At 46.5% G+C, this 19,074-nt stretch overlaps 1 protein-coding gene across 2 annotated transcripts; it reads left to right on the top strand.

The window, feature by feature from the left end:
- The first annotated feature begins 206 nt into the window (after positions 1-206).
- CYP4F8 (cytochrome P450 family 4 subfamily F member 8) lies at positions 207-17,485 on the top strand. 2 transcript variants are annotated; one of them, XM_011763274.2, is made up of 13 exons: positions 207-268; positions 596-794; positions 3,280-3,424; positions 4,750-4,803; positions 4,895-5,022; positions 7,528-7,649; positions 8,413-8,683; positions 9,007-9,073; positions 9,278-9,407; positions 13,686-13,819; positions 13,915-13,979; positions 14,145-14,227; positions 14,578-17,485. In XM_011763274.2, exons 2-13 carry the CDS (start codon positions 597-599, stop codon positions 14,741-14,743), a joined length of 1,563 nt encoding a protein of 520 aa, XP_011761576.1. In that variant the 5' UTR covers positions 207-268; position 596; the 3' UTR covers positions 14,744-17,485. The 2 variants fall into 2 exon arrangements, with proteins under 2 accessions (XP_011761576.1, XP_070942034.1); XM_071085933.1 differs by lacking the exon at positions 207-268 and adding an exon at positions 276-373.
- Positions 17,486-19,074: the final 1,589 nt, after the last annotated feature.

Genomic DNA, 19,074 nt, shown 5'->3' on the forward strand with positions numbered 1-19,074 from the left:
GTGCTGAGGACTGAGTGGCCGTGCTGGGTCATCCTGAATTGGTTCTTCTACAGCTATGGTCCCCGCCAGTCCCGGGGTTTTGATTGGCTGCCCTGACGCAAAGGAGGCATCCAGGCTGTGAGGATTGGCCAGCCCAGCCCAGCCCAGCCCAGCCCAGCCCAGCCCAGCCCAGCCTCCTATAGTGTTTCCTAGATCTGGGGCCAGGGGCAAAAACCTCCTAGCAAAGGAGGAGAGGAGGTTGTGCGGGACAAGCTTCTCCTGACAGAAGGTGCCAGGCTGGGGGTGGCAGGGCTGGATAGGGAGGGGCACTGCCCAAGACTGGGGTGGCTCCAGGGAGCTGGCCCTGGTGATGGGTGCTTGCAGGTAGCCAGAGGTAAGTTGGCTGGTGGTTCTAGATGAGGCTGTCTGGTCTCTAGTTTCCTTGATCTCGAATTTTGTGTCACTTCTCCTCTCCCCTCTCCCGTGGCCTCTTCCCCTGAGATTCCCTGAATCTCCCTCCATGCTCTTAACCATGTTTACCCATCATCGGTCCTGGAGCTCCCCAGCCCCTTTCTTAGGCCTCAGGACCTCACCCTCCATCCCCTCTGCCTTGCAGGATGTCACTGCTGAGCCTGTCCTGGCTGGGCCTCGGGCCGGTGGCAGCATCCCCATGGCTGCTCCTGCTGCTGGTCGGGGCCTCCTGGCTCCTGGCCTGCATCCTAATGTGGACCTACACCTTCTACGACAACTGCCGCCGCCTCCGGTGTTTCCCGCAGCCCCCAAAACAGAACTGGTTCTTGGGTCACCTGGGCCTGGTGAGTGGCAGGAAGATGGATCTGGTGTCTCAGGGTAGAAGGCTGGAAAGGGGCTCGGGCTGAGGGGGTGGGCTGGGGTCTGGGACGGAGAGAAACTCACTCATTTCTCTGCTCACTCACTCATTCCACTCCTCCCTCACTCACTCCTCTATCCACTCACTATTCCTCTCCTCACTCACTCCTCTATCCACTCACTCATTCCTCTCCTCACTCATTCATTCCTCTCCTCACTCGTTCATTCCTCTCCTCACTCACTCATTCCTCTATCCCCTCACTCATTCCTCTCCTCAGTCACTCACTCCTCTATCCACTCACTCATTCCTCTCCTCACTCATTCATTCCTCTCCTCACTCGCTCATTCCTCTCCTCACTCACTCATTCCTCTACCCACTCATTCGCTCATTCCTCTCCTCACTCACTCATTCCTCTATCCACTCATTCATTCCCCTCCTCACTCACTCATTCCTGTCCTCACACACTCGTTCCTCTCCTCACACACTCATTCCTCTCCTCATTCACTCATTCCTCTCCTCACTCACTCATTCCTCTAACCACTCACTCATTCCTCTCCTCACTCACTCATTCCTCTAACCACTCACTCATTCCTCTCCTCATTCACTCATTCCTCTACCCACTCACTCATTCCTCTCCTCACTCACTCATTCCTCTCCTCACTCACTCACTCCTCTCCCCGCTCGCTCATTCCTGTCCTTACTCACTCATTCCTCTCCTCACTCACTCATCCCTCTCCTCACTCACTCATTCCTCTGCTTTGCCATGCCAAGCCTTTCTCACCTCCTTGTCTAGGGGAAGCCACCCCTAGCGTGTTTTGAATTCTTTTCCTGACTGTTTTCAGTACACTAGTGAACCTCTGATGGGTTTCTGTGGGAGAGCGGGGGTTACACGGCAGGGATTCACCAATATTTCCACAATCTCCACTGCTGTACTTGAGGCCTCTTGAGCTCACTGTCTAGAACCCACTTTCTGCCTGACCCATTTGCTTGTGTCCGCCCATCTCTGGGCTGCAGTTTTCCCACAGAAAGTAGCTATACACCCCCTGCCCTCACATCTTGACACAGCTGGGCCAGAAGAGAGAAGTGTGCCGTCTCCACCCTCCCCCTTGCAGGGGCATCTTCTTTCTCCCCACTAAGCTGTCCCCATGGGTTGTGTTGCCCAACCTGGATAAAATTTAGCCATTTACTTCCTCTTTAGAGTTATCTATGACCCTTCAGACCCTGCCCTTTCACTTAGACCTTCTGTCCCTTTTGGGGGATTTGGCATCAGTCTGTTCATTGGCAAATGGCAGGATTGATGAGTGTGTCCGCAGGTGCAGGGGGAGGGAGCACAGGACGGACTAGCTCTGAGCCTGATGTGCAGAAGGTGCCCCCTAGTGAGAGCTGCTGTTCTTCCTGACAGGCAGTTAGTGTCACCTCTTCTCCCCTGGGGGCTGCTGAGAAAGGAAGTTCCACAGTGTGCAGGCCCTTCTCCATGGAAGGACCTGGAGCCCCTGTGGCCCAGCCAGGACATAAAAGGATGTGGGGATCAGCCCTGGGGACCTGTCCTGAGGCCACATTGCTGCCCACACACCACCCTTGTGGAGCCCACCCCACATGACTATGCGTGGGCTGGAGCCACTCTCAGGATGAGAAAATCCATCCTCTTTATTCAAGGTGGACTTCTCCATGAACAGATAGTGTGTCTTCTCCCTCTTCCCTGGGATGTAGCCTTGGAACTTAGATACTGCCCCCAAGAGGAAGGAGCAGGAGGGAGTGGAGATTACCCCTATGTGTGCAGAATCTGGACATGCTGTTCATTGCAGAGGCTGTGCCACCTCTGAATCCTGCAGTGGGACCTGCTGTGGCTCCTCCTGGGAAATGTATTTTTTTCTCCAGAGTAATAGAATTAATATGATATCAGTATCTACGTCTATCTATCTATCTATCTATCTATCTATCTATCTATCTATCTATCTATCTCTCTATCCATCTACCTACCTATCTATCCATCCGTCCATCTGTCTATGATCTACCTAATCTATGGAGAGACAGAAGAGGGCACTTATTGTAGGAATTGACTTGTGTTCATGGAGGCTGAGAAGTCCCACTCTATGCTTTCCGCAAGGTGGAGAATCAGGGACACTGGTGTTGCAGTTCTGTCTGGGTCCAAAGCCCTGGGAACCTGGAGTTCTAATGTCCAAGGGTAGGAGAAGATGGATGTCTCGGCTGCAGAGGAGAAAACAAATTCACCCTTCCTCCACCTTTATATTCTACCTGGACCCTCAACAGATTGGATGATGCCCACCCAGACTGGGAAGGGAAGATCTTCCTTCCCCAGTTTACCTTCAGATGCTAATCTCTCCTGAAACACCCTCACGGACATACCCAGAAATAATGTTTGACTGGATATCTGGGCATCCCTTAACCCAGTCAAGTGGACACCTACAATTAACCATCACAGGAGGTGATGGCCCTTGCCTTGCTTGCAGGTGACCCCTACGGAGGAGGGCTTGAGGGTCCTGACCCAGTTGGTGGCCACCTACCCCCAGGGCTTTGTGAAGTGGATGGGCCCCATTATTCCCGTCATCAACTTGTACCACCCCGACACCATCCGATCTGTCATCAATACCTCAGGTACTCCTGCAGAACTTGTGGTGGTGGGCACAGGAGAATGTCGGAGGGCTTCTAGATCTCCTCATCCCCAAAGCTTCTGTGCAGCCCCTGTAGTACTCAGCCCCTTCCTTCCTGCTTCTCTCTCAGCCACCTTCCTCTTTCCTTCCTGGATTCACCAACCCTAACCTCATTGTCTCTTCTCTCTGCTGCCATCTTCCTCACCTCCCTGTTGTTCTGGGAACCACTGGGGCTCCGAGAAGCCTTAATCCAAGACCCTGTCCTGGAGGAACCCCCAAACTTGAAGAGATGGATTGGTACAGAGACTTCATAGGGTTAGAAATGGGCCAGGAGGAGACGGGCTGTGACAGATCAGAGGAGAACAAGGTTTCTACTGGGGCATGCTAGAAGACTTCCTGGAGGAGGAGTAGCAGGAGCTGGGTCTGGAATGATGAGTGATAATTTCTTTTTAAGCAGAGGCAGGGTGATGCAGTGGGCATTGTTAGTGTTCAAGGCTCCTGGCCAGGCCTGGCATTGGCCTTGTCCTTCTGCAGGCCCAGAGCAATGAGAAGGAGTTGTGGTTGGTGGAAGATCTGGGCTGCTATTTCCATGACATTCACCTCTTGTAGGTCGATTCCTTCTAACCCCATCCTGTGGCACTTCCACCGTATGCTCATTGCCCTCCTGCTCCAGGCCCCAGGAATCTCCAGTAGGACACCCCACCCCAGCCCGGAGCCCTACCCTTGCCCTCTGCCCTTCCCATCTTTGGACAGGCCAGGATGAGCAGCAGAAGGGGTATCACCCCACAGAGACCATGGCTGAGGCCCCAAAATGCTGAGTGACTCTGGGCAGGTCTACGGCTCTCTCTGGCCGCTGAGGTATCTTTCCATTGTGAGTGGTAGGAACTCAACCCCATGAAGTCTAAGCCATTAAAGAGAACCTACTGACTGCAAAGTCCAGGGAGGATGGCCTTCAGGCACAACTGGATCCAGGTCTCACCTAGTATCATCAGAATTCTGTCTTCAACTCTTATTCTGTAAAGGTGTTTTCTAGAGTATTGACTTATGCTTGGGTGTTGCAGAACATGTTGGACCATGTAGGAGCCATGTCAAGGCATGCTTAGCATGCTGTACCATGTTAGGGTGTATCATTGCTCTATAGTGCTATTGCAGCCTAGTCCAGCCTCCTTTATGCCCCCCACCCTCCTTTCTTCGTCTGCCCATGGCCTCCTTCCTGCTATGCTGGGCTTGGAGAAAAGAAGTCCCAACCTCTGTCTGGGAGCCACCCTCCATACCTAAAGTCCCTCCTCTATCCTCTCCATGGATCCTGATGGTCTTCATTCATGTCAGATGCCATTACAGACAAGGACGTAGTCTTCTATAAGATGCTGAAGCCCTGGCTGGGTAAGTAACTGTAGGTGGACGGGATGGGGACCAACTTTTGTGCCCAGGAGAAGGTTTTGCCTTTGCCCACAGCTCTTGGCTGCCCTACTAGGGGATGGGCTCTTGTTAAGTGCTGGTGACAAGTGGAGACACCACCGTCGCATGCTGACACCTGCCTTCCGTTTCAACATCCTGAAGCCCTATATAAAGATTTTCAACAAGAGTACGAACATCATGCATGTGAGTGCTTTGAACTCAGGGTCCCAGCTGTAGCCTTGGGGTGGGGGGAACACGTACAGATTGGGTCTGGACTGTTGGCTCTCCTGGGTGGGTTTGGGGCCATTGCTCTTCCTCTCTGTGCCTTGATTTCCCCATGAGGCTAATAATCTTTACTAAAAAGTGGTAGGAGCATGTGATGGACTCATGTCTCCGACACTTAGTAGGTGGTCAAAAGGAGTCAATTTCCACATTTTTCTCACAGAAGCCCTGTAAACTCAAGAAAGGAAGGATGACACTTGCATAGTAGTCATTGCTGAGTACAGATCACTTCAAAACTAATTGGTTTAGAGCAATAAGGGTTTATATTTGCTAACAAGTCTGTGGGACAGTTGGCCAGCCCTTCTGCATGTGGATGGAATCCCTCAAGGTATGAGAGCAGCTGTGGGGCAGGTAGGCAGCTTTGCTTGTACCAGCTCAGTTCTCTCACATGTTTGGAGCTTTGCTGGCTTCTGGCTGATTTAGGATGGCCTCAGCTGGGACACCTGGACTTCTCTCCATGTGATTCTCTGCCTCTAGATGACGCCCCAGGATTGCTCACATGGCAGAGACAGGATTCCAAGGCAGTGAGAGGAGGATGCAATGCTTCTCATTAGTTATTATTATTTATTTTATTTTTGAGGTGAAGTCTCGCTTTGTCTCCCAGGCTGGAGTGCAGTGGTGTGATCTTGGCTCTCTGCAACCCCTGCCTAAAGCAATTCTCCTGCCTCAGTCTCCCAGGTAGATGGAATTACCGGTGCCCACCACTACGCCCAGCTAATTGTTTGTATTTTTAGTAGAGACAGGGTTTCACCATGTTGGGCAGGCTAGTGTCGAACTCCTGACCTCAAGTGATCTGCCCTCCTTGGCCTCCCAAAGTGCTGGAATTACAGGCATGAGCCGCTGCACCCAGCCAACTTCTCACTAGTTATGGCCTGATCATTTTTGCCACATTCTATTGGCCAAAACAAATACATAAATAAATAAAACATCCATCATGAATCAATGTGGGGCAAAATAGACTCCATCTCTTAATGGAAGTAGCTAAAAAATCACATTGCAAAAGATGTGGATGTGGGGAGAAGGGAAGAAATGGAGCCAAGTGTTTTGTAAAATAACTAGGATTTTCTTTTTCTCCTGTGAGTTGATAAATTAGCTTGTTACTTTTGCATGGATTCTGCCAGAAGACACGAAACTTCTGGGTCAAACACAAAAGTTTATTACGCATGTCTCAGCAAGTGGCACGTGCATCTTCTTGTTTTGGATCCTTTCTCTAAGCCACTCAGATTGCCTGGGGTGATAAGGTGGGCTTCCATAGATGCCTGCCATGTAGTATACTGCATGATGGGCAGGAGCATTAGGCTTAGGGAATCTGCTTTTAGAGCAAGCAGAATAAGCCTATGTGTGTCCCAGAGGAGCCATTACCTTATACCCCAAGGTTGTTCTCTGCAAACACAAGACTGAGAAATAGCCCAGATTAAGAACCTCAGGGTTGACCAGGTATGGGGGCTCATGCCTGTAATCCCAGCACATTGGGATCACTTGAGGTCGGAGTTCGAGACCAGCCTGGCCCAACATGGTGAAACCCTGTCTCTACTATACAATACAAAAATTAGCCAGGCGTGGTGGTGCGTGCCTGTAACCCCAGCTACTCAGAAGGCTGAGACAGGAGAATTTCTCGAACCCGGCAGGTGGAGGTTGTAGTGAGCCAAGATCGTGCGGCTGCACTCCAGCCTGGGCAACAGAATGAGACTCCATCTCAAAAACAAACAAACAAACAAACAACAACAACAAAACTTCAGGATTTTGCATTCTTGGCATGCTCAGAAAAAAGTGCTCAGGGGGATCACAGGGACTTTTTTTGTAATCAATTTATAACAATGAAGATGACTCAAGCTAATATTTGTTGAGAACTCATCATATGACAGCTCAAGCTAATATTTGTTGAGAACTCATCATATGACAGAAATGATGTAATATGCCCATTCCATGGTATATGTGGTATCATTTAATTTTCACAGCCCTGTGAGTTAGAGGATATTTTCTACCCCACCCCCACCCACCCACCACCATGACAAATGGTGAAACTGAGGGCCAGAGAGGTTAGGGAGATTTCCCAAGTTCACCCAGCTTGTCAGTGAGTCTAAGAGAGGGGGAGAAGGGGTTCTAGCCTGGCTCCCTGGCATCAAACCAGGTCATCTTGATTGCTATTGAGGATTTGACAGGTGAGACCTAGAAGAGGGCTATGAGTTGACCAAGGGTACACACAGCTTAGGAATCACAGCTGGGGCTTGAACCCAGACGTGGGATCTTCATCTCCTAATAATAACAGCTTCCACTCTCAGCCAAGCCTAGTCCTCCCCGGGGATGGGCGTCTGGGACAGAAAACCAGGAGCCTGCCTCTGTGGGAGTCCATCCTGGTGGCTGGGGTTGCAGGGGGACTCAGAGGAGCCAGGGCCTGGCCCCAGCCCTGTCCTCTTCTCTGGCCAGGCCAAATGGCAACGCCTGGCCCTGGAGGGCAGCACCCGTCTGGACATGTTTGAGCACATCAGCCTTATGGCCCTGGACAGTCTGCAGAAATGCATCTTCAGCATTGACAGCCATTGTCAGGAGTGAGTTCTTGCCCCACGGCCTGGGAACATGGGATGGATTCGGGAGCAGGGGAAGGTGGGGGAGAGCAAAGCCCAAGGAGACAAGAAGAGCCTTCCTGGAGAGATGATGAGAACTGGGCATTGAAGGACAAAGAAGGAGAGAAGGAGAGAGAGAGAGCACAAGATAAAGAGAAGATTCCTCCAAACAAGTGGAACTGTTTGGGTCAAGGCAAGGAGGCTAAGATGAGCAGAGCATGTGCAACAGGGAGTTGGGAGACACTTGGAAATGAGGGTGGAGGGGTTGGCAGTAACTAGATCTTAAGGATCTTGAAAAGTCAGACAAAGGGGGATTAATTTTGTCCAAGGTTCCCAGGGAGCCATGGGAGGTGTTTGAGCAGATGAGCGTCATGGTCAGTGCTGAGCTGGGACATTGGACTCTGGGACTCTATGGAAGGTTGACTATTGTGTAGATGCAGCATGCAAGGAGGCCAGGGAGAGCAGGTCTGAGTTTGGTGGAGAGAATGGGGCAGATTTGGGAGAAACTGAGGAATAATAGGCAAGAGCAGATGTTTTGTAAGAGAGAGAGGAGATGCCCATGATGGCCAAGCTGTGCCCTGAGGATCCGGGACAGGAGGCAGCTCACAGAATGGGAGGCAGAGAGTGAAGTGTGCTTGCAGGGCACCCCTTTCTGCATGGAACGTGGTCCTGGGATTCTGGCTGGAAGGTGCTTCCAGGCTTTCATGTGTGTAAGGAGTTGCTTCCTCTCTCTGAACTGGCTCTGCAGGAAGACCAGTGAATATATTGCCGCGATCATGGAGATCAGTGCCCTTATAGTGAAACGGAATCACAAGTTCTTCCTGTACAAGGACTTCCTGTACTTCCTCACTCCCTGTGGACGACGCTTCCTCAGGGCCTGCCGACTGGTGCACGACTTCACAGATGCCGTCATCCAGGAGCGGCGCCGCACCCTCCCTAGCCAGGGTGTTGAGGACTTCCTGCAGGCCAAGGCCAAATCCAAGACTTTGGACTTCATCGATGTGCTCCTGCTGAGCAAGGTGGGCTTCTCTGGGATCTGAATTCAAGAGGTAAAATGGAGCTTCAGGTCAAATGTCAGACTGAAGGACTGAACTTGATCCAGAAGGCACTAAGGAGCCATGGAAGGTGTTTGAGGAAGGGAGGGACAAGTCAGATAAGTTTTAGAGGTGATTGCATAGAAAGCTGCATGGGAAGAACAAACAGGAGGCCGGGAGGAAGCCTGTGGGGGTAGATCTGGAAGTGACAAGGGAGGGATTTTTCTGGGATAATGGGTCTTCAGGGACTGTTTCAGTTTAGACTCCAGTGACCCCAGAGCTAGTGTGATTGGGGTTCCTTTCTCCAGGATAAAAATGGGAAAGAGTTGTCAGATGAGGACATAAGAGCAGAAGCTGACACTTTCATGTTTGGAGGTGAGTGTCTCAGTCTGGGACTAACTACAGTGGCAACAGGGGGTCTCTCCACTTCAGGGAAGTGGAGGGCCAGCCCTGAATCACTTCATTCTGCCCAACCTCCCCCTCCCCTCAACCTTCCTGAGAGCCTCACTGTATGGGAGTTGTCCACCCTCTGGGTGCTGAAGCAGTCCAGAGATTCAAGCCTGCCTGGTTGACCCTCAGGCCATGACACTACGGCCAGTGGCCTCTCCTGGGTCTTGTACAACCTCGCGAGGCACCCAGAATACCAAGAACGCTGCCGGCAGGAGGTACAAGAGCTTCTGAAGGACCGTGAGCCTAAAGAGATTGAATGGTGAGTGTAGGTGCTGGTGGCTGTTTCTGAGTCCCTCTCGTTGGTTCTTCTCCCCAGGTGGGGGAAATGGGGAGAATCTTTTTGATGATTCTGCCATTGTTACCTAGTGGGAATAGGCGTAGAGCCCAGAAACAGAGCTCTACTAATCTACCTAGCGGGGGCTAGCAAGGGTAACATTGCATGCTTTGGGGACAGAATGGTCTGGGAGTCCATATTTATTTCCCCACTAACTTGCTATGCACCATTAGTAAAATCAATTCCCTTTTCTGAACAACTTTTCTCCTTTGTAAATTGGGAATGTGGGGGAATTGCTGTCCCACAGGGCTGCTTGGAGAATTAGTGGCAAAAACTGCAATGACTTTTGGACCAATCTAATATTATGATTTATCAAAACATTATCTTATCAATGCATGTTTGTATACTTTCCAGCCTTTTGGTATGAAAGACATGATGTGTTGAATATCGGTGTGCCATGATCATTGCTGACATGTCATCTTTGTAGAACAAATTCCTAGAAGTGCAATTGCTGAGGCAAAGACCATTTGAGTTTTACAATTCAATAGCTCTTGGGAAATCTACTCCTACACACAGATTTTGAGAATACCAAACTTCCTCATAACCTCATCAGAAGTGCCTCTTATGAAACTAAAACATTTGCCAATCTGTTAGGTGCAATGTAATATTTTATTATTTTAATGAACATAATTTTAAATATGGGTAAAGTCGAGCACTGTTTTCACCTGCTAATGAGCCATCCATGTCTCTTTTTCTGTGAAGTGTCAGTTTTTACATGATTTGTTTTTTCTACTTTGGGTCATACTAGTTTTCTTATTTATTTATAAAAACTCTTTACATATTAAGAACATTATTTCTTTTTTCTCTTATGCAAAATTTTTCCTTGCATTGTCTTGGACTTTATTTTTATTTTTGGTTCTTTTATTTGTCACCAAATTTATTAATTTTTTTCTTTTATAATTCCTGTTTGTGTTTCTTAAAAAATTATTTAAAAAACCCTTTTATACTCTAATAGTAAAATGCAAAACTCTTGTTTGGCTTATTCTAATAGGCTTATGTATTTTTTAAAGTTTATTTATTTAACATTTTATCAATATTTTTCACATTTAGAATTTTTTCCCTTTGAAATCTATGTTGGAATCTATTTGTTCTCCAAATGTCTAATTGTCCCAACCAAGTTTAATGAATATTTTGTCCTTGTGTCATGATTCTAAATAACAACGAGTTCACAAGAAACTATATATACACATATATATACACATATATATACATATATGTGTATATATATATGGTTTTATTTGTTGCCTTCATTTTGTTCTATTTATTATATAGTCCTACATGAGCAGCATGAAGTCTACTTTTAAAAACACTTTCATATTTGGTAGAATTTCTGTCTCATTACTTTCATATTTGGTAGAGTTTCTGTCTGTCTCATTTCTTTGCGTTTACAGTTTTTTTTTTTTCCCTCGAATTCTACTTTTTCCATTTGAACTCTGTGATCAGGCTAGCTAATTTGACAAATACTTTTGAAAATTTTAATTAATAAATTTTTTGGATGTTAGGTGCTAATGTTTGAGTTAACGATGTCCCTCAGTTCATGGCAAATTCTCATCATTTTTCTATGCAGTACGTATTTCTTCCCATTTATCTCAAATCTCTACTTTCAGCTCTCCAGCAATATGATTACAAAATGATGGATACTTTTATTTGTAAAATTTGTTGTTGGGGTGAATACATTTTAAAATTCTATATATGTTTTTATTTCACAGATGTGCTGGTTCTTACCTTTTCAGAAATATAGCACTATGATTCGTGCTACGTTTATAGCACCCGTGGTTTTGTGCTATGATTTGTGCTATGTAAATGTAGCACTATGATTTGCAGCACCCTCGTCCTAAGTATAGTTATCCTCTTGCTTTTAGCTGTGATCTAGTCCTTTTCTCTTCAGTTCTGTAGTGGATACCTGGACTGCTTCTACATCTCCAGTGCAATGACCATCTTTGTGCATATCTCTTTATCTGCATGTCTGATAATTTCTCTGGGATCTACAGTTGGGAACCAGCTTGCTGGGCTGTAAAACACACATCTTTCCTTGGCCATGTCCTGGTGGTTGCCTTTCATGTTGGCAGCTTCTGTGCACCCCACTATCAGTGCATGTGACCCCTCTACCCACACCTCAACCAACCTTGGCAACACCTACCTTTGGCCATTCTAGCCTCGAATAGATGTGAAGTGGTATCTCATTGTCAGCTAGCTTCCATTTCTATGATAGCTAGTGACTCTGAGCATCTCCTCTTAAATTTCTCATGTTTGAGCATTGTCTACTTTTTCACTTGGGTCACCCGTTTGTTCTCTTGCAGATTTGCAGGAATTCCTGAAGTATTCAAGATGTCGTTCTGCATATCTATCTGTCTATCTATCTATCTATCTATCTATCTATCTATCTATCTATCTACCTATCTTAGGCATCTTCTCTGAATCTCTTATCTCTCATTGGAATGTTAATTGGGTCCACTGTATCTTTTATTGCACAGAAATCCTTAATTTGCATGCATATTTATCGTTTATATTTTATCTTGTTTAAGCTTTTGGGGTTTTAAGAATTCCTACTCCTAAGTCACAAAAATGTCTCCTGTGTTATCATCTTTTAACGTTATAATTTTACCTTTCTCATAAAGGAAAAGACTCCACCCTGTATATGTAGTAGACAAGAACCTGTTTCTCTTTGTTCACACATTTCCGGTAGTCTGAACAACTTCCACCACACTATCCATTCTCCAGGGGCGTGTGGACCTTCCTTTAGCAGATGTTAAGTTTCCCCCTATTCACATGCCTGATTCTGAGCTCTCTACTCTGTTCTATGGACCTGTTTTTCTGTTCTTGCAGCAGTCCCACAGTTTTTAAAAAATTATTTTATTTTTATTAGTATGCATTTGTAACATTTCTTAATATCTTGAAACTTGGGTTCCCCTTCTTCAATCTTTTATTTAAAAATTGACCTAGCTTGGGCAGGGCGTGGTGGCTCACGCCTGTAATCTCAGCACTTTGGGAAGCTGAGGTGGGCAGATCACTTGAGGTCAGGAGTTCGAGACCAGCCTGGTCAATATGGTGAAACCCCATCTGCACTAAAAATACAAAAATTAGTTGGATGTGGTGGTGCACACCTGTAATCCCAGCTGCTTGGGAGGCTGAGGCACAATAATCTCTTGAACCCAGGAGACGGAGGTTGCAGTGAGCTGAGATCAGGCCACTGCACTCCAGCCTGGGTGACAGAGTGAGAACCCATCTAAAAAAAAAAAAAAAAAAAAAAAAAAAAAAAAAAAAAAAATTGACCTAGCTCTTGATGAACTTTAAAATTCTTTCAATTAGAATAAGATTTCAAAGTTCCCAAAACAATCTAGCTAGATTTTTAATTAATTGCATGAAGTATATTGATTAATTTAGAAAGAATTGACACCTTTAGAAAAAACAGACACCAGGGAACGTCTGTAGAATCAGCATCTTCTCAATCCATCACAACCCCTCAGTCTGGCCAGATCCTGAGGTGCTGCCCCTCCCTGCTTCTCCATCCCCAGGGTCTGGTCAGGGGAGGGGTCTTGTCCCTTTACAACATGTGGTCATCCCACCCTACAGTGTGGAGTGGAGATTATTTATTCAAGTAACCTTATTAGCCCTTTGTAGAGATGTTTTTTTTTTCCTGCTTTTGTTACCTCTTTATATAATTTTAAATGCTTTTTCATGCAAACAAATGAACACTTTTGTTCTGCCTCCTAGACTGGAGTGCAGTAGCATGATCTTGGCTCACTGTAACCTCTGCCTCTCAGGTTCAAGGGATTCTCCTGCCTCAGCCTCCTGAGTAGCTGGGACTACAGGTGCCCACCACCATGCCTGGCTAAGTTTGTATTTTTAGTAGAGATGGGATTTCACCATGTTGTTCAGGCTGGTGTTGAACTCCTGACCTCAAGTGATCCATCTGCTTCAGGCTTCCAAAGTGCTGGGATTACAGGAGTGAGCCCCGCCAGAATGAGCACTTTTAAGAGACACCCTCTGAATATTGTTTTGCTCAGAAATACCTCTAAAAACACCAGGTCAATTTTTCTTCTAGTAGTTTTGTGACTTTGGTTTTCTAATGCCTACATCTTTGTTGCTTCTGGAATTAATTTTGTTATAAGACTGAGGGTCAGAGGGAGGTGGTGAGAGGGTCTCCAGGGGCAGCAGGAGGGCTGTGTTTGCTCCCTGGATAATTGTTGGGTGTTTCCTTAGGGACGACCTGGCCCAGTTGCCCTTCCTGACCATGTGCCTGAAGGAAAGCCTGCGGTTGTATCCCCCAGTCCCCACAATCACCCGTGGCTGCACCCAGGACGTGGTGCTCCCAGACAACCGGGTCATCCCCAAAGGTGCCCACCATGGCAGGGGAGGAGGGTCCTTGGCAGGGCGGTGGTCCCAGCAGGCAGCTTGGACCTTGTCCTGACTGTCATCTCCTGCATGACAGGGAACATCTGTAGCATCAACATCTTCGCAATGCATCACAACCCCTCAGTCTGGCCAGACCCTGAGGTGCTGCTCTTCCCTGCCTCTCCATCCCTGGGGCCTGGTCAAGGGAGGGGTCTTGTCCCGGAAAATCAGATACTCTCTCTCTGTTCCACCCATATCTGTCTTATGTGGGGGTGGCTGGGTGTCCTGAGAAGCCCCACCAGCAGCCCTAACTTGCCCCCAACCCAGGTCTATGACCCCTTCCGCTTCGACCCAGAAAACATCCAGAAGAGGTCACCTATGGCTTTTATTCCTTTCTCAGCAGGGCCCAGGTGAGGCCAGGGGGTGTCTGAGGTGGGCATGGGCTGAGGGTGGCACACATGGCTGCCTTGTCAGATGCCTGACTTGTGGGACCACGTGTTTTTGTGATAGGGATTTTAAAGAAGATCCTAGGAAAAAGGGTGTGCTCAGAGCCTCCTGCCCCATCTGGTCTTATTTGGGGCTGGGGTCTGGGCTAGGCTCTGGGAATATGCAAGCCCACATGGGGGTCCCAGGCACAGTTTCCCCCGTCTGCTCCTCAAGGTGATCTGGGTGGGGTTGGGGATCCCGGGCCTGGTTTCTGGCACAGTGGGGCCGGGATCTGGGTCCTGGGCACAGTCAGACCCCCCATCCTGGCCCCTAGGAACTGCATCGGGCAGTCGTTCGCGATGGCAGAGATTAAGGTGGTCCTGGCGCTCACACTGCTGCGCTTCCGCATCCTGCCCGACCACAGGGAGCCACGCAGGACGCCGGAGATTATTTTGCGTGCAGAGGATGGACTTTGGTTGCGAGTAGAGCCCCTGGGCTGAGGTCTGCAGTGACCCACCCACCTACCTTTGCATCACCTATCTTTGCAGCAACTATCTTTTCAGATTCCTGAGAATAAATCTGTGTGGGTCCCTGTGCCTGAGTCCCGTGGAGAGCCAGTAGGGGGCGCTTGAGGACTGCAGGGATCCAGGACCTGGTTGGGAAGAGGTGGGGACATGTCTCTGAGCCCAAGACCTTGACTGCCTCTCTGGGTGACCACAGGAACCCCGTGCTGAGGGCGGGTTCTCCAAGAGCCTAAATAAAGACTCCCCCCACCCCCACCAAATAATTGTGTATTCTGATATAACTTTTTGCCAATTTAGAATCCCTGTTTTTTAGCTAGGTCCATAGCAGCCTGAAATACAGATCACATTTGAAAGCCTTTCTTGAAGCTCAATTTGTTAAGTGACTGTGGCTGTCCCAGGTAGAGAAGCCAAAGATTATGTGGTAATTCTGGTAACCTTTCTTAAGAGAAAGCTGCAACAGTCTCTCTGCTCAGTCCTCCCTTCTTCCTTCCTTCCTTGCAAGTTTTTTTTTTTTTTTTTTTTCTTTGAGACAGGGTCTCACTTGTCGCCCAGGCCAGAGTGCAGTGGCTCACTGCAACCTCCACCTCCTGGGTTCAAGTGGTTCTCCTGACTCAGTCGCCCGAGTAGATAGGATAACAGGTGTCTACCACCACACCCGGCTAATTGTATTTTTAATAGAGACGGGGTTTTCCTGTGTTGGCCAGGCTGGTCTCAAACTCCTGGCCTCAAGTGATCAGCCCACCTCAGCCTCCCAAAGTGCTGAAATTGTAGGTGTGAGAAAAAAATTCTTGAGTTTCAATTTTTATTTTAGAATCAGGAGCTAACGTACAAATTTATTACAAAGGTATATCACATGATGCTGAGGTTTAGAGTATGAATGATTCCAACACCCATGTAGCGAGCATACTATCTAATAGGTAGTTTTTCAGCTTTTCCCCCTCCCTGCTTCCCCTGTCTAGTAGTCCCCAGGGTCTGTTGTTCCTATCTTTATTACCATGTGTACCCAATGCATAGCTCCCACTTATAAGTGAGAACATGCAATATTTTGTTTTCTGTTCCTGCATTAGTTTGCTTAGGATAATGGCCCCCACCTGCATCTATGTTGCTGCAAAGGACATGATTTTGTACTTTTTAATGACTGCATAGTATTTCATGGTGTATTTCTACACATTTTCTTTATCCACTCCACCATTGATGGGCGCCTGTGTTGATTCAACATCTTCGCCATTGTGATTAGAGCTACGATAAACATGTGGGTGCATGTGTCTTTTTGGCAGAATGATTTATTTTCCTTTGGGTGTATACCCAGTTGTGGGATTGCTAGGTCAAATGGTAGTTCAACTCTCAGTTCTTTGAGAAATCTCCTAACTGTTCTCCACACTCCATTAGTTTAGTGGCTGAACTAATTTATATTCCCTCCAACAGTGTATAAGTGTTCCTTTTTATCCATAGCCTTGGCAACATCTGCTATTTTTGACTTTTTAACAAATTGCTTGCAAGATTGATGTGGCATCTGGAGTTCCATATTGGCCCATGAGGACAGGGACTGCTATTTAGGACAGATGGGGCAGATGGCTAGAAGCAGTCAGGGTCGATGACCCTGGATCCATGCTGTGACCTGGATGTTTATATAGCCCCCAGATCCATACATTGAAGCCTAGTCTGCATGTGGTGGTATTAAGAGGGGAGTCCTCTGGGGGGTGGTTAAGTTGTGAGGACTCTGCCTTCATAAGTGGGATTATCACTTACGTAGATCCGTATAACAGAGACCTGAGGGAGCTTGTTTGCCCCTTCCACCATGTAAAGACACATGCAGGGTGCCATCTATGAGGAACAGGCCCTTAGCTGACGCTGAACCTTCAGGCACCTTGATCTTGGACTTCCCAGCCTCCACAATTGTGAGCAATAAATACCTGTTGTTTATAAACTACCTAGTGTAAGTTATGTTGTCATAGCAGCCAGAATGGGCTAAGATAATCCGTATCACCTTGGAATTGTACTAAACATCACCTTGAAGTTGTATTACGAATGTCAGAATCCCAATCTGCTATTCACTAGCTGATTGGCTTGGGGAAAACTTGTTTATCTCTGCAGCCATGGTTTTGTTTACCATTTAATAGTATTCACCTCATTGGGCTGCTGTGAAGACTGAACAAGTCGGTATCTACAACATCCCTGAGTCACATCTGTTGGGTATTAGTGGTCCATGAGGGTTAATTGACTCTCTTTCTCTTCTTTTTGTATCACATTTGAAGTTTTGACATTTTAAAAAATCACAAGAGGTAGCTTTAAGACTTGGGATGCATAGCATCCTTCTTTTGAGGAAAATTCATTCAAATATTTTGTGTGCTCAAAATATCGGTTATTACATCCAAGAATCTACAGTGGACTTTGGTGAAAGGTTGGCCAGAAGCTTAGAACGGAAAAAAATAATTTTTCCAGAGAGGCACGACCAGGAATTTATTCTTGTCTAAAAAGTGCAGGTCACACAGGTTTTCAGTAGCGAGAGGAAGGTAGAGGGAGTGGGCTAGGGGCCGCCCCTTTCAACACCAAGGACAGCGGCCGCGTCAGTACTTCCCCCTGTCTGACTGTAGGGGGCTCCCGCGGGGCACAGAGTCCAAGGACTGAACGCCTTTCAGGGGCCAACAGATTGGGAACCTGGAAGGATTATTGGATGCAAAATAAGAATGGAACATCGCAAAATGAAATAAATAACTATTTAATATATTCCAAGCTGAAAGTCACTTTTGTTTTTCTTCCCTTTTAAAGTTTAAGTTTCATAAATAATGCATGCTTATAGAAGAAATTGCAAGAAATAAAAATCATCCATAATTTCAAAATGTCAAAATAATCACTGTTTGCATTTTCTTACATATGCTTCCAGTTTTTAATTTATATGTGATCTTTTTACATATGAAAATATTTACATCTATATAGCTGTACCTCATTTGCATGTAATTTTGTTTACAAATGCTATTTTTCTACCAAATGAGCCCATGAAAAGATGCTAGACATTGTTCCCATTATGCAAACCAAAAGCACAATGTGATGTCACCTCAATACGTACAGGATGGCTAGCATCTAAAAAGGGGAATATAGCCAGTGTTGGAGAGGATGTGGAGTAATTGAAGCCCTCATCCATTCCTGGTGTGACTGTAAAATGGTGCAGCTGCTGTGGAAAGCAGTCTGGAGATTCATGAAAAAGTGAAACATAGAATTACTATATGACCCAATTCCAAGACACCATATTCCGCTCCTAGGTGTATACTCAAAAGAATAGAAAACAGTTGTTCAAACAAAAAAGCTTGTACATGCATGCTTATAGCAGCCCTATTCACAATTGCCAAAAGGTAGAAAGAACTCAAATATCCATTAACAGATGGATGGATGAAGAAAATGTGATCTATTCGTACAATGAAATATTACTCAGCCATAAAAAGGAATGAAGTGTGGATACATACTACCACCTGGATGAACCTGGAATACATTATAGTATGTTTAAGAAGTCAGATACAAAAGGTCACACAGTGTACGATGTATTTATAAGAAATGTCCATCTGGGTGCAATGGCTCATGCCTATAATTCCAGCACTTTGGGAGGCCCAGGCAGGCAGATCACTTGAGGTCAGGAGTTCAAGAGCAGCCCTGCCAAGATGGTGAAACCCTGTCGCTACTAAAAATATAAGAAAAATTAGATAGGCGTCATGGGATATGCCTGTAATCCCAGTTACTTGGGAGGCTGAGGCAGGAGAATCACTTGAACCCAGGAAGCGGAGGTTGTGCTGAGCTGAGATCATGCCATCACACTACTGCACTCCAGTCTGGGCAACAGAGTGAGACTCTGTCTCAAAAAAAAAAAGTCCAGAATAGGAAAATCTATACAGACAGAAAGGAGATTGGTGGTGTCAGGAGCTGTGGGGAAGTGGGAATAGGAAGTGCTAATGGGGTCAGGATTTCTTCTTGGGTGATGAAGATGTTCTGGACCTAGATAGTGGTGAAGTTTCCACAATGTTGTGAATATACTAAATGCTACTAAATTGCACACTTTAAAATGGTGAATTTTATGTTATATAAATTTTACCCAAACAAAAAATGCTATTTTATCTCAAATTTTTATTAATCTGGGCTACTCACACAATATGCTATTAACATCTTTCCATGACATCAAATGATTTTATGAAACATTATTTTGTGATTTAAAAAAATATTTTGGTTATGTATTCAAACCACTCTATTTCTTAAAAATGGCATGATGTTACAAAATGATATAGAAGTGCTTTGTCTCACTTTGCAAGAATTGTCTTCAT

Source organism: Macaca nemestrina, chromosome 20, assembly GCF_043159975.1.
Source record: "Macaca nemestrina isolate mMacNem1 chromosome 20, mMacNem.hap1, whole genome shotgun sequence".
In the NCBI taxonomy this organism is placed as follows: Eukaryota; Metazoa; Chordata; class Mammalia; order Primates; family Cercopithecidae; genus Macaca; species Macaca nemestrina.